General features: G+C 41.1%; 2 protein-coding genes across 8 annotated transcripts; both read left to right on the top strand.

Moving 5' to 3' along the window:
- Positions 1–747: 747 nt before the first annotated feature.
- LOC127335380 (protein NRT1/ PTR FAMILY 4.5) lies at positions 748–6,563 on the top strand. Of its 7 annotated transcripts, XM_051362034.2 has the most exons (8): positions 748–1,398; positions 3,149–3,287; positions 3,420–3,637; positions 4,848–4,937; positions 5,035–5,092; positions 5,221–5,288; positions 5,388–5,512; positions 5,620–6,563. In XM_051362034.2, exons 2-8 carry the CDS (start codon positions 3,200–3,202, stop codon positions 6,446–6,448), a joined length of 1,476 nt encoding a protein of 491 aa, XP_051217994.1. In that variant the 5' UTR covers positions 748–1,398; positions 3,149–3,199; the 3' UTR covers positions 6,449–6,563. The 7 variants fall into 7 exon arrangements, with proteins under 7 accessions (XP_051217994.1, XP_051217988.1, XP_051217990.1 ...); XM_051362028.2 differs by adding an exon at positions 2,760–2,883 and having other exon boundaries at positions 749–1,398; positions 4,848–5,288; XM_051362030.2 differs by adding an exon at positions 2,760–2,883 and having other exon boundaries at positions 749–1,398; positions 3,160–3,287; positions 4,848–5,288.
- A 758-nt stretch (positions 6,564–7,321) lies between these two features.
- Positions 7,322–11,797, top strand: LOC127335382 (protein NRT1/ PTR FAMILY 4.5). Its single transcript, XM_051362038.1, has 5 exons — positions 7,322–8,654; positions 8,791–9,008; positions 9,919–10,359; positions 10,457–10,587; positions 10,701–11,797. Exons 1-5 carry the CDS (start codon positions 8,567–8,569, stop codon positions 11,506–11,508), a joined length of 1,686 nt encoding a protein of 561 aa, XP_051217998.1. The 5' UTR covers positions 7,322–8,566; the 3' UTR covers positions 11,509–11,797.
- The last annotated feature ends 3,323 nt before the right edge of the window (positions 11,798–15,120 follow it).

A 15,120-nucleotide genomic window follows, 5' to 3' on the forward strand; every position in this document is an offset into this window, starting at 1 on the left:
TTGGAAAATATGATGTTACAGTGTTACTCTATCCTCCTCTCTCCTAATTAACTCGCTGCCACATAAGCAAATTTGGTGAGTTGGACACTTAGTTACTAGTGACGTTACTCCCACTATGAGTAGTCTTAAGGAGATCTCTTAGTTAAGTGACCATAATTGGATGGCAAATTTCGCTAATACGGCTGGTCCCACAGTCAAAGGCAGCGCAATATTTATAAGGGGTAGACGTAGCACCTAAAGATCACTCTATCATTTAGGGAAGAACTGCCTTGCGAAATTCACTACAAAACCGAAGCGGATCCACTGCATGAAGAACAGCTATCGATCCTGCAAGGTTCCAGCGGCCTGATCGACTACACTGCTTCATCTTGTTCAGTGATTTCAGACTCTACTTCAACTACTGAGATTGCATCACCCAGCGGAGTTTCTTTCTACTGCCCCTAATTTCCGCATTAGATCAGGGCGTGTTCATGACATTAGACAAGATCCTATTAATCATTGCATTATCTCAGCGAATTAGTTTACACAGAGCAGTGCTGACATCTCTGGAAACTAAATATAGGCCGTAGAGAACAAAGATCTTTGATGAATTAGCTTTAGTTAGTCTGGCTATATATACAGATTGTAACAAAGAAATCCTAAAATATTCATCGAGCAGAATTGATTGTGTCACACTCACAGATGTTCGCTTTAGAGTCTAGATGCAGGCTTGCAGCTATGCCCTCTTTCAGTGAAGGCGAAAATGGGTCATCTGGCCAAGTAAACGAGAGATTGGTGAAGCATAAATTCGCAGCCTCCCACTGGAGACCTCAGCGCCGCGGCACTCCAAACTAACCACGAGACCCCGGTGGTCGGATTGTCGGAAGTAAAATGAATAAAGCAGTTCAGATTTGGAGCTAGAAAACTTACCGCGGCGAGTCTCCGGCGAAGACAATGCAGGGAGAATCACCGCACGCGCCTCCGCCGCCGCTATCTGCACCTGAAACAGCAAGAGAGGTGGTGGCCAGTGGGCGTGAGAGGGTTGGTGACGCCGTGACGGCGGCGGCGGCGGCGGCGGCGGCGCCGGTGGGAAGTCCAGTTTCTTATGCTATGTGGGTCCACTTAATCAGTCACACTTGAGATCTCATCGCACTTGCAGGTGGGTCTCACCTGTCAGCATCTTCTTCTTCCTCTCCTCCTATTCCCCTTTTCACGGTTGGTAGGGCATGGACAGAAGCTGCGTCTGAGGGCCACCAGACGAAGGATTGCGGACAGCTGCGGCAGCGGCGATGAAGGGACTAGGTGGAACACACTCAGCGCCAACCTCGGCCCCTCGGCCAATCACCCCTCCTCCGAGGTTCCTACATTCGATCCCAGATTGAGGTGGAGATACACCCAAGCCCCGGCAGAATGCAGGAGGTACTCATTACACGCTTTACTTCATGTAGTCTCCTACAGTGATTCTTCACACTAGACATGCATCGGTGACAAATTTGGCAAGCACTCACAGTAGTCATCCTTTGAGCTCCAGGCAACCGCTTGGAGCTTTGGATGAGTATTTCGTTGGTCGTGTGCAGGTTCATATCCATATATATTACGGAGTACTGTATTTCTCAATCCCCACGCTCGTTCCTTTGATACTACTTTGTTTCCACACATGTGCTCACTGAGCGCACTTTAGGCCTGAAATTTGGTGGATTATTAGAGCAAGTTTTGCCGATAATTAGATAGGTGATTGTTACTGGGATTTTTTTTATCTTGTATGTGGTATCTAAATGCAAATCATTATGAGATTATGTTGAGGACTTGTGAGCTAAGGGAACACACTTCTTTCTCTTGTGTTGGATACTTTCTGCACATGGAACCTTTGTAGTTCAATTACTTCCATTGCCATTTGGAAGTACAATATGGAGTTAGCAGAGCAGCTACATGTTTGGTTCCTCCAAATAGATGATTGGCAAGGCTCATGAAAATGGCAGAGGTGGTTGCGGCATGTACAATTAGAGAAAAATGGATAGCAGTGTAAATACTGTAAGACTTTGTTCGCCTTAAACTCTCACATGTCATAAGCAAACACATTCTTGTAGTAGGCATGAAACACCGTGGTCTGTAAGTATTGATCCACTGGAATCAGAACATCGGCAATACACCATAACCTGATAATGGAGCTGGATACTTAGATAGGAGTGAAAAAGATATCGGAAAGGTAAATATACCACAAAGCTCATTTCTCCCCTGTGTGTGTGCTGGAAAGAGATATGTCATTCTTCCTTAGCAGTTTGGAAGAGGATTTATCAGTAGCTAACCAGCAAATAATATGGGTTCCAGTTTGACTTCTCTCTCTGGTATAGTGGTATGGCCAATTGTGATATTTTAGTTTATTTTCATATTACCTTAATGTGCCTTGTAAATCATAAAATCTGTTAATTACATTAGCTCACAAAAGAAAGACTCTACGTTTGGAAATGTTCAGCTTAGTTTGACTGTCCAAGTTCAATCTTTGGCCAGCAATCAGTACAATAATATAAACAGAAAATTGATACCACTGGAGTCGTGGACAAAATCACTTGGTATGACATTGATTTTGTATCTACCAACAAAATAGCATACAAAAAAAATTGCACTCAAGTTCAAGCTTGGACAGTCAAATTACTCCCTGCATTTCCAAACAGAGGGAGTATGGTTTCCGATTTATGGCTCGATTATTGAGCTCTGATCGATAAATCTTTTAGCTCCATTTCTGAGATTTTTTACATAAATAGTTATCATGTCGCTTTCAGACGCAGGTCTAGCAGTTCATAATTTAAGGTGCACTACTTTGAAGGAAGTATGAATGATCATTGAATTAGGAGCTAACTTACAAAATGTCGCTCTCAGAATGATGGCACACTGATAGCAATATCTGTAAGTTGCTGCTACTTGTAGACTTCATTAGCCTCAGTTTACATGTACCTAATCTTTTTTCTACTTTAACAAATTTGAGTCAGTAGGAACACTGACAATGGAAGTCAAATTATAGTGTTTATAGTTGGTACAATGGAAGTCAAATTAATGTACATAATTGGTAACAGTGTCATTAAGAAGGCAAGAATCTTTGATTAATTCTGTCGATGTTGTCACTCCTTTGAATATGAATATCACCTGCTGATATATACCCTGTTATTGCCAGGGATGCTGCAGGCAGGCAGCCAGGCAGTGATCAGGAGGAATAAGAAGCACAATGGCACCTGGAGGCTTCGTGGATTGGAGGGGAAACACCATCAATAAAGAGGTGCATGGTGGAGTCAGAGCAGCATGGTTTTTGTATGGTAAGTCACCATAGCTGAATCCTGCTTTGTCAACATTTTTACGTGGGCATGCAATATCTCACTGTTCCTATTTTTCAAGATTCTGTTGTGAGTCCAAACATTGAACCATTTTTGTACGCATCCCCCTTGCAGTTCTGACTGTGGTATCCAACGTGGCTATTATCCCAAACCTGCTGAATTTGGTTAGTTATCTCCATGGAACAATGCATATGGGGGTCTCGGGCTCTGCAACTACAACCACTAATGTTTTTGGTGCCACATCCGGGTTTGCACTGATAGGAGCTTTCCTCTCTGACTCCTACATTACTCGCTCTAGAACAATGCTCCTTCTTGGTCCATTTATGTTTCTGGTAATTTGAATCTTCTTCCCTTGCTTTTTCTAATGAGAAGTTGTACCAACAATAGAGATTGACAATAATAATTTTGCAGATTTATCAATTATTTAAACATCAGCAGCTACGTCAGTTGAAAAAGTGAATATACCATCTCACTACCCTGAGATCGGTGCTAAAAATGGTTACACACTTTCTGCAAATTTCTCGTAATTTAGAGTTTCTTTAATTGTAATTCTCTCACCTTTGATGTGGTCTCACTAACATTGAGGAAATCTGTTACCTGCTTAGCTGGACTAAATTACATGAAATCATTAAACCACCACATCAAGTTCGTATGCATGACTTTGAAATAGCACTGATAGCCATCTGATGAAGCTTTTCCGATCAGTGGAACCCGTCTGTCAGCACTGGTTTGGCACTTGGCACTTGGCAGCGCGTGTGGAAGCATGCTGAGCTGGATATGGGTCCCACCTGTCAGCTCTATCTTCTATACCCCGTTCCTTTCATCATCCCCAATCGGCTATAATTGCCTCCAACGTGGTGGTTTTATGTCATTTACTATTTTGCTTAGCTGAAATACTTTTTCATTGCTAAATGTATGGCTGTACAAAATTATAGGGAATGAGGTAATATACAATATTTAAATATACTGAACTAAAACAGGGATGCGCCTCTAACATATGGAGCAAAATCTAAAACTTTAAACGCCTAATATAATTTAAAAACTCGGCCAAGAGACACTAGCACCTGTGGCATTTTTATTGAGAAGAACCATGAGACTGAACACGGGGAGGCAAGGCCTCAAACCCAGGTGGGCTGAGCGAACACACAGGCCACTAGCTAATTGAGTGACCCAGTTCTAGAGAACTGCCTTATAACTTGTCTAACAAAGAATACTTACTCCGGCATACCATTGACCATAATATAAACTTAATGCGGATATGTAGGTATACCTTTGGTGTAAACTGGCAGTATTGACATCTTCTTTATTATATCCTATTAAAGCCTTATGTGAACACCCCTTACAATGTTTACATGTAAATAGTTATACTTTAGTTATCTCAGCTTCTAAATTTCCATAAGGATACCCTTGATTTAAAACAGGTTTAGATTGTAACACTAAGTTTAATCAAATGTACACTGGCTGACAGCTGTTTTATGCACCTTCTATAGAAAGTTATATATGTAATGCTCTTATATTATAATTGTACATGCATTTAAACAGGGATATGGATTACTCGCACTGCAAGCCTACCTTCCCTCACTCCATCCACCACCTTGCAACATTGAAACAGAGCTAAACAACTGCAAAAAGGTCCATGGATGGAATGCTACATTATTGTATACAGCCTTGTATATGAGTGCATTTGGTGATGGTTTTATCCGTGTTTGCTTGCCCTCCCTCGGAGCAGACCAATTTGACCATGAAGATCCCTCTGAGTCCCGCCAACGTTCCAGCTTCTTTAACTGGTATACCTTCGGAATCTCCTCTGGAGGTTTTGTAGGGCTGATTTTCATAGTGTGGCTCGAGAATTACAAAGGGTGGGATATTGGACTCGGGGTGTGTGCCATCCTAATTTTGCTTGGATTGCTCGTAGTTGCTGCTGGTCTCCCTTTCTACCGCAACCAAGTACCAGAAGGAAGTCCTCTAACTCGAATACTGCAGGTTGTGCTACATTCTTCCTGGCTTAAAACATAAGATAACGTCCCATTTCTCAGCAAAATTGTTAGAAACATAAGTTAACTACAATCTTGCCTCTCCCAGGTTCTTGTGGTTGCATTTAGGAACAGGAAGCTGGAACTTCCTGAGAAACTGGAAGAAGCACAGGAAAGCTGTACTCGGACAAGGACATGTTCTGTTGACGCACTCTCTCAAACAGATAATCTGAAGTAAGATTCAGTGACATACTACCATTTTCTGACTTCCGTGTCGACTACTTATCAAGTTGTCATAGCGAGTAGACTCTATAGAGTTTTAATAGTGTTCACTATTATAGCTCTTTCATGCATCTTGCCAGATTCCTCAATAAAGCTTGCATCAACCGTGGCAAAAATGGAGACTGGTCAGTTTGTAGTGTGGCGAAGGTGGAGGATACAAAGATTGTGCTGCGTGTGCTTCCTCTCTTCATCAGCTCCATGATCAGTTATATATCAAACGTTATCCTCTTTACATTCACTGTCCAGCAAGGTGGCATGACAAACACCAGGCTTGGCAAGATTCATGTTTCTCCTGCGACACTCTTTATCATCCCCATCACATTCCAATTGATAATGCTAGCTGTCTATGACCAGTTCATTGTGCCATTCTTGCGTAGACGCACCGGCTATGTTGGCGGAGTCACACATTTGCAGCGCATTGGCATAGGCTTTGCCTCCATGTTACTTGCGTCAGTCATCGCAGCGATTGTTGAGAAGAAGAGAAAGGAAGCTGTGGTGCAGATGTCCCTGTTCTGGCTTGCACCTCAGTTCTTCCTGCTTGGCGTGGCAGATGTGACGTCATTCACCGGGCTCCTTGAGTTCTTCAATAGCGAGGCGCCACGGGGCATGAAGTCTATTGCCACTGCATTGTTCTGGTGTGAGCTGGGGCTCGCGTCACTGATGGCCACATTGCTAGTGGAAATTGTAAACAGCGCCACAAGGCACAGGCATCACGGAGGCTGGCTCGAGGGTACAACCTTGAACAGCAGCCATCTTGACCTGTTCTACTGGGTTGTGGCTGTTCTCGGATTGCTTGGCTTCTTCAACTACCTGTACTGGGCTAAGAAGTATGTGTACCAGCACAATCCACACATCGTTGAGACATCTGCCGATCAGGATCCACTTTGAGATGTTGCACATCTGTTGTTCTTATTTCAGTAAAAAAGAGGAAGATGTCTGATTCACCAGGACATGGATTGTCCAGTTTGCAAAACAATATATAAGCCTGTATGAGTGTTCTGCTCTCACGTGCTTATTGGTTGGGTTAATCCTGCATACTCCATTTGTGAAATCGCCAAAAGAAATTGCTTTTGCCATAACACTGTCTAGCCTGGATAGTTCTTAGCAGACTAACATCCAAGGTGCAAATTTATCACGTGTCTAAACAGTCAAGCTGTCACGCCGGTCATGTTTCAGCATTGGTTACTCCTGTAAGAAGTGCATGTCGTTCACCCTCAGTACTTATTAGTCATATACCTTCCACAGAAGCTTTGCTTTACTCCGGCAATTTATTTACTTATTAGCTTGTTCTATCGGTTAAACTTGGATCATCCATTTTGTTTCGGAAAACTGGCCGTCATTTAAGGCTTGGGAGTTGAGGCAGGCGCACACAGCACCAGCATGTGCGTGTCACCTAGGGGCACGGTTGCTCCCCATGACCTAGTCACCTAGTAGCCAGTCGCCTCCCCAGGGGCGGCTCCACTGCTCATTGAGCGTGGCTTCAACTGGCAACAGGCGCAACACAGTGGCTACAGCGCAGATCTGGTGGGCAGTTGTAGTTCAGCACTGCGTTTGACTCCCCAAGGTCAAGCTCTGACCAAAAGTTAATTTAATAATGTGTGGGTTGTGTTACACAAATATTGATACCATTGGATTCATATTCAGAATCACTTTCTTATGACTGGTGTTCTGTAACTACTTACAAAATACAGTACACGAAAGTTAGGGGCAAAGTTCAATCTTGGACAGTCAAATTATGCCTTACATGTCCAAATAGAGGGAGTATACTTTTCGTCCTATGGACCAATGTGTTTAGTACTGGTCGATAATTTTTATACTTTAGTTGGAATGTTGCTTTCAGACATCACCTTCTGCTTTCGCAAGAGGAAGTTAGCTTTAAAAAAAATACATGTGCTTGACATAGTCAACGAATAGGACTTAAGTTGCAAAATGTCTCTGTAACACTGATAGCATTATCTTCTTGACGGTACTTGTGGTTGTGGATTATGTATGCCTCTAATCTTTTTTCTACTTTAACATTAGTGAATGTCTTTTGAATATCATGTATCCAAGAAAATCTTGTAGATTGTATGGATTCTTCAAATTTTGGTGGGAATCTAGGAGCTCTATTTTCATTGTGTGGTCTCACCAAAGTTGTGACATCAGTTAGTCCAGGACTGTCTGAGTGGTTTATTAAGGGAGCGAGTGTTCTGTCTCTTCTGTTGGATACTTAATGCAGTTAAAGCCTAACTACTTGAACCACTTATATTGGGCAAGTAGGCTAGGAACATGGCACCTGCATGCCTAGACCCTCCAAACTGATGACTTATCTGATTGTGAAAATGGCAGAGGCCTTTGTAGTATAGACTGCAGATTAACAAGATAAATATGGATAAGAACCACAGAACTGTTTGCCTTCAGTTCACATATACTGATTGCAGTTATATGGCTTCTCAATCATGTATGACTTTGAAACTATATTTTCACATTGCCGCTTGTGCCTTTCTAGCTATCTGACAGTAGTGTTAGTTCATAATTAACAATTAGTGTTAATTGTTTCTTCATAAGAACCAATATAAGTAGCTAAGTGCTTTCAGACCTGAGCATTTTTTGTTCATAACTTAAGTCGCACCACTTCTGGGGAAGTTATCTTATCAGAAGACTTTTGTTCAGAACAATTAATGAATTAAGAGCTAACTTACAAAGTTTCACTCTCAGAATGATGCAAGCTGATAGCAATACCTGCCATTTTGTTGGTGCTTGCAGACTTTCTGTACTAGTTGATAGTACTTGTCCATGTTTCTTTTTCTTTGATGTCTGAAATTCAGTCATTCGGAGGTAGTAGCAACTTTTGCTGGTACTACTGGTGCTTGCAATACTATAATGGCATAAAATAAGCAACAGTATTTGATTGATCAAGTTGGTGGCATCACTCTGTTGAATATGGACTATCAGTAGCCACCTGCTTATTTATAGCCCTCACCATTTTGGGACGAAACTGGGAGACTGAGAGAAAGAAGAAGCACCATGACAGCTGGGAGCTTTGTGGCCTGGAGGGGAAGTTCCATCAACAAAGAGGTGCATGGAGGAGTCAGAGCAGCATGGTTTATGTATGGTAAGTCCTCATATATCGATCCCTGCTTTGCAGATACATATGGCCAGGCATGCAATATCTCAGTTCCTTCTTTTTTCAAGCTTCCGCTCTAAGTTCTGAATACTAAAGCATTTTGGTACCTTGTTTCTCCTTACAGTTGTGACTGTGTTAATGAACACGGTTATTGTCCCAAACATGCTGAATCTGGTCACTTATTTTCATGGAACAATGCATATGGGGATCTCAGACTCTGCAACTACTGTCACTAATCTTGTTGGCGCCACATGCGGGTTTGCATTAATAGGAGCTTTCCTCTCGGACTCTTACATCATGCGCTCGACAACCATACTCCTCTTTGGTCCATTGATGTTTCTGGTAATGCGCCTGCTTTTCTAATTATCTATAGGATTCCTATTATGATACAAGGAAACCATTCTTTTGTTATCTGCATATATTCGTGCTGTTTACTAAGAGGAGAAACTGCTAGCAATAGAGAAAAAGGCTATAGGCGATGACACTTTTGCAGCTTTACTAATTATGTTTGAGACATACATAGCTCTATAAAATGAAGAAGTGAATAATAAAACTTAGTATCCTCAGGCCACTGCCAAAAAAACCGGGAATATGAAAAATCCTTGCTGATTTTTTTTTCTTTCTCTTATTGTGTTTTCTTAATTCTGGTGTGATTTCACCGAACAGAAAGGATGAAAGTTTGTGTCTCGGAAGTCCAAAGCTGGAATTCAGTTGTGATACATATTAAACAATTGTGGGTTTACATGATTTTGAGGAGCATGGTTAGTTGAAGATGGACTTCACACATACCTATCTAGGAAAGCTGTACTAATTTATTTGCAAACAAAGAAAGAAATACTTCAACAACGGTGTGCTTCTAGCTTTGACTTATAACTTGTCGTGTCTTATTACAGCTCAGTACATGACAAGGATGGGAACCTACTCTTGCATATCCGTTGACCATAAATCCACTTAATCTGGATATGAAAGAAGAACATGATTGGCATAGAAAGGCTAATATTGACGCTCTTTCTTTGCCTTGTCCCATTAAGACTTAAATTAACATCCTTCACAATGTTTTCCTCTAGGAAACTGTAGTTGGTTTGGAATGTATGATGCTACACAATTTCCTTGTCAGCATCTACAATACCTTCCAAATATTGTCCCTGATTTGAAAAGAAGTTTAAGTTGTAAAGCAAATGTAGTTGTTAGTCAAATATGCACCAGCTGAATTTCTAGGTAACTATTTATAAACACGCATTAATCTGTGCAGGGCTATGGATTGCTCGCATTACAAGCACACTTACCCTCGCTTCATCCTGCACCTTGCAACGTTGAAGCAGAACTAAGCAACTGCAAAGAGGTCCATGGCTGGAATGCTATCTTGCTGTATGCATCGTTGTACATCAATGCATTTGGCGATGGTTTTGTGCGTTCATGCATGCCATCCCTCGGAGCAGACCAATTTGACCATAGAGATCTTATCGAGTCCCGCCAGAAGTCCAGCTTCTTTAACTGGTATACCTTCGGGATCTCCCTTGGAGGTTTTATAGGGCTAATATTCATAGTGTGGCTTGAGAACTACAAGGGGTGGGACATCGGACTTGGGGTGTGTGCCATCCTAATTCTGTTTGGTCTGCTCATTGTTGCTGCTGGTCTGCCTTTCTACCGCAACCAAGTGCCAGAAGGAAGCCCTCTAACTCGAATACTGCAGGTTTGTGCTCTGTCTTGCCTTCAAACTTGAGACATAAGATCCATAGTGATTCTCAACAAATGTGTTCTAATACTTAACTACAATCTTACCTTCCCAGGTTCTTGTGGTTGCATGCAAGAACAGGAATCTTGAACTTCCTGAGAAGCTGGAAGAAGCACAGGAAAGCTTTACTGAGACAGGGACTAGGACACAGTCTGTTGAAGTACTCTCTCAAACAAAAAGTCTGAAGTAAGATTAGCTCAAATATTTCCATTTTCTGAGCGGGCTACTTGTCACAGAGAGAAGAGACTAGAGAGTGTTTAGCTGTATTTCCTTACAAACTCTTTCATGCTTCTTGACAGATTCCTCGACAAAGCCTGCATTGACCGTGGTAAGGATGGAGATTGGGCAGTTTGCACTGCATCGAAGGTGGAGGAGACTAAGATTGTGCTATGCGTGCTTCCGATCTTCTTCAGCTCCATGATAGCATATGTGTCGAACACTATCGTCTTCATATTCACTGTGCAGCAAGGTGGCATGACCGACACAAGGCTGGGCAAGGTCAATGTTTCCCCTGCGACTCTCTTTATCATCCCCATCACATTCCAGATGATAATGCTTCCCGTCTATGATCGGTTCATTGTGCCATTCTTGCGTAAACGCACAGGCTACGTTGGTGGCATCACTCATCTGCAGCGCATAGCTATAGGCTTCGCTTCCATGATACTTGCCTCGGTCATCGCTGCAGTTGTTGAGAAGAAAAGAAAGGATGCTGTAGTGCAGATGTCCCTGTTCTGGCTTACACCTCAGTTCTTCCTGCTTGGTGTGTCAGACGTGACATCATTCACCGGACTCCTCGAGTTCTTTAATAGTGAGGCGCCATGGGGCATGAAGTCAATTGCCACGGCATTATTCTGGTGTGAGATAGGGCTTGCGTCACTGATGGCTACATTCCTGGTGGATATTGTGAACAGGGTGACAAGGCATGGTCACCAGAGTGGATGGCTCGAGGGTACAAGCTTGAACAACAGCCATCTTGACCTATTCTACTGGGTTGTGGCAGTCGTCGGGTTGCTTGGCTTCTTGAACTACTTATACTGGGCAAAGAAGTATGTGTACCAGCACAATCCACGCATGGCTGAGCAATCAGTTGATCATGATTTGCCTTGAAATGTCACATTTGCATGGGTTTATTGATTGCCCATGGCATGGATTAGTCAACTTTGTAAAGTAATGTAGAAGCATGTACTAGTAGTCCGCTGTCGTGTGCTGATTGTTTTCAGCTAATTGGTTAGATTCATCCTTTACACTCCCCCTTCATGTCATATCCAAAAAGAAGTAGGGTAGGCCACTGTGTTAAGGTCGGTGCAGTGTGAAATCGAGGGACAAGCATGTTACATTTCTCGTATGTTTCAACATTTGTTACTTCGGTAGAAGCCATGCTATTGTCTATTTCTAAGGTGCCCGGTATTTTCTTAGATCTCAGACATCTTTCTCAGCATCCGAATCAAAATCCTACTATTTTTGTCCTCACGTTTCTCTATACATAATGCATAGACTAAAGAGTGGAATTTTGCTAAAATTGCACTCTCCAGTGAGTATTTTCAGGAGATGAGATTATACATATATAATCTGCTTCACCATGAACAGTATCTCTGAAATTTTGCAATCATCTCAAAAGGAGCCGTTTTTTTCTGTAATTTCTTTACACATAATTCTATGTATGCAGGAAATCTCATCTCCTGCCATGACTTATTTCCTTCTCGATGTACTGATGTACTCATCTACACAGAAGTAATTGCATTGGATGATGTCATGCACAACCTATATTTTTTCATTCATAGCTACTAGAGCTACAAGGATACACCTATATTTCTGAGAACAAAGACATTTATTTGTTGAAATACTCGTCTGTAAAGCTGTACAAGGTTTATGACCACATAATTCCTTTTTTTAATTGTAACCATTTACATGCTGTCAGGAAGTATGAAGTGCCTTTTACATGCAAGTGGTAGAGTTTAAAATGTAAATAAACATTATAATGTAGCCGGTCAATACAATTGTCCAAAAAACTTTAACAGGTGCAAAGCAACAGCACTCCAGAACAGGAATTAAACTCAATACCAACAGCATGATCATTCAGAATCTTCTCTTGATCTCAATGCCTACAGGCTGCAGTAGATAATAATTGACTTGATTCTCTTCTACTTGGTCATAAAGAAAACAGATAATATCATCAGAAGCAAGCTTGCGCAATAAAATAATTCTAACTATACAGAAGATTCCCAGCACTTTGCACGCCTCCAATAAATAAACAGCTGCAGCTTATATTAGTAAAGGACAATATGTCCTAATTGCTCAATTTAAAATAAGAAAAACAATCAGATGCCCTTTCACTAGTCTAGTAGCTAGAAGTTTCACCTCTAGACTATTTTTTCGCATGGCTAACAACCAGATAATGAGAGTAACAGGTAAAAGATATTACATCTGAGACAGTCTACATGCAATAAAAGTGACATTTGCAAAAAAACACAATAAAATCAAATGGAATCTCATGAGGGACATATAGTCCATGATCGAGGTATTAAACAAGATATATGGTGAGGAAGTTTTCGAACCAGCCAAACCCTAGTTCATAATGACCAAGAGAAAATCTGACGAAATCTCTGTTCAATAATCATCGTTCCTTTTGTCTTCTTCATATCTGCTCGAAGAGATCTTGCTCTTAATATCCATGAATAGGGACAAGTGAAGAAAAGATCTTGGGCGTAATGCAACTACAGAAGGCACTGACCACTTTTTCGTCACAAATATTGGCAGAAAATCAAAAAAAAAAAAAAAACTGAAAGTATCGGGTACATCATCTGTTCAAGTGCAAGAACATTTTACATATTTCTGGTTTCAGGTAGAGCCGTAGATATACAAGTTTGAAACTATAATTTTGACTCAGCACCGCATGAATAATTTGTACGGTTCACCTCCCATATGTGTATGTTTGATCATATAATTCAGAACAATAACTCTTTGTTTGAACACGACATGTGGCATGTGCAAAATAGTTCTACACTGCATATATGGTTGCTGAGACATTTGGGATCAAAACAAACTCAGATATTGTATTACTAGCAACTCAGTTTCTGGTCAAGCTAAGTCTGGGCCCAATTGGACAATATAAGCTAGACCGTTTGTTGAAGCCTGGTATATATTTGTAAAGCTCAGCTTGGTAAACTGGGTGAATATCATAAGCAGTTTGGCCAAACCTTTAGATTTCATCTGTTCCTCTTTCCTGATCCTGGAATACTAGTGTTGCCAGCATTTTTAACCAGAACCGAACAAACTGTTGGAGCTGAATTTTATATTCATTGCAGTTTTGGTAATACTGCGAAGCTGCCCTAGTAGCGCAAACTTAAGTCGTGTGGCTTACTTCTATGGAACAATGCATCTGGATGTTGTGACATTGTCAACTCTAATTACCTATCTGGTCAGCAATGTCATTCTTTACTGTCCTGACGAACTACGTCTCTTGTGCATATATCCAGCGAACCACAGCTATATTTGTATTCAGTCCCCTTGCGGTACCATAGTGGGTGATGAAAATTTGCAATTATATATTTCAAAATATTATAAGAAGTTGTTTGGGGAACCAACTCCTTCTACCCTCACTTTGAATGAGGACTATATACAGGATATACTGCAATTAACCCAAGACGAAATGATATCCTTGTTGCTGAATTCACAGAGAAGGAAGTTAAGGATGCTATTATTCAAATGGAGTTAAATAAATCCCCAGGTCCTGATGGTTTTCCAGCTGAGTTTTACCAAACCTTCTGGGAAGTTATCAAGGGTGATTTAATGTCAATGTTCTATCAACTAAATTCAGGGGAGTTACAGTTATTTAAATTGAATTTTGGTGTTATTACCCTATTACCTAAAAAGGAGAATGCGGTTCAAATCCAGCAATATAGACCAATTTGCCTTCTTAATGTTAGTTTTAAAATTTTCACGAAAGTCGCTACTATTAGAGCTAATACAGTTGCAGAAATAGTTATTAGCCCTACGCAGTCGGCTTTTATGCCGGGACGACATATTCTTGAAGGAGTAGTTGTCCTTCATGAAACCATTCATGAACTTCATCGGAAGAAAATGGATGGTGTGATTTTTAAAATTGATTTTGAGAAGGCTTATGATAAGGTAAAATGGCCTTTTCTTCAACAAGTTATGCGTATGAAAGGTTTTCATCCTAGTTGGTGTTGTCGAACAATTTGTGAGGGGAGAAAGTGTAGGGATCAGGGTCAATGATGATATTGGTCACTACTTCCAAACTAGAAAAGGACTTCGACAGGAGATCCACTGTCACCGATGTTATTTAACATTATTGCGGATATGCTAGCCATCCTAATAGCAAGGGCGAAAGAGGATGGACAGATAGGAGGCCTCATCTCTCATCTGGTTGATGGAGGAATTTTCATTCTGCAATATGCTGATGACACGATACTGTTCATGGAACATAACATTGAAAATGCTATAAATATGAAATTGATTTTGCGTTTCTTTGAAGAATTGTCAGGACTAAAAATTAATTTCCATAAGAGCGAGATTTTCTGCTTTGGTAAGGCTAAAGAGGAAGAGGAACAATATAAACAACTATTTGGTTGTGAATCTGGCTCTCTACCCTTTAGTTATTTGGGTATTCCAATCCATTACAGAAAATTAAAAAAACTCTGAGTGGAATCCAGTGGAAGGTAGGTTTGAAAACAAATTAGAATGTTGGGCTGGAAAATT

This window comes from Lolium perenne, chromosome 2 (assembly GCF_019359855.2).
Source record: "Lolium perenne isolate Kyuss_39 chromosome 2, Kyuss_2.0, whole genome shotgun sequence".
NCBI lineage: Eukaryota > Viridiplantae > Streptophyta > Magnoliopsida > Poales > Poaceae > Lolium > Lolium perenne.

What these genes read in the sequence shown, in the direction of transcription:
- LOC127335380 (XM_051362028.2), top strand. Translation starts at nt 3,200, where the DNA reads ATGGCACCTGGAGGCTTCGTGGATTGGAGGGGAAACACCATCAATAAA. An exon ending in TTGGTCCATTTATGTTTCTG is followed by an intron (nt 3,638 to 4,847) that starts GTAATTTGAATC and finishes GCATTTAAACAG; the next exon opens with GGATATGGATTACTCGCACT. An exon ending in TCTCAAACAGATAATCTGAA is followed by an intron (nt 5,513 to 5,619) that starts GTAAGATTCAGT and finishes TCACTATTATAG; the next exon opens with CTCTTTCATGCATCTTGCCA.
- LOC127335382 (XM_051362038.1), top strand. Translation starts at nt 8,567, where the DNA reads ATGACAGCTGGGAGCTTTGTGGCCTGGAGGGGAAGTTCCATCAACAAA. An exon ending in TTGGTCCATTGATGTTTCTG is followed by an intron (nt 9,009 to 9,918) that starts GTAATGCGCCTG and finishes TAATCTGTGCAG; the next exon opens with GGCTATGGATTGCTCGCATT. An exon ending in CTCTAACTCGAATACTGCAG is followed by an intron (nt 10,360 to 10,456) that starts GTTTGTGCTCTG and finishes TTACCTTCCCAG; the next exon opens with GTTCTTGTGGTTGCATGCAA.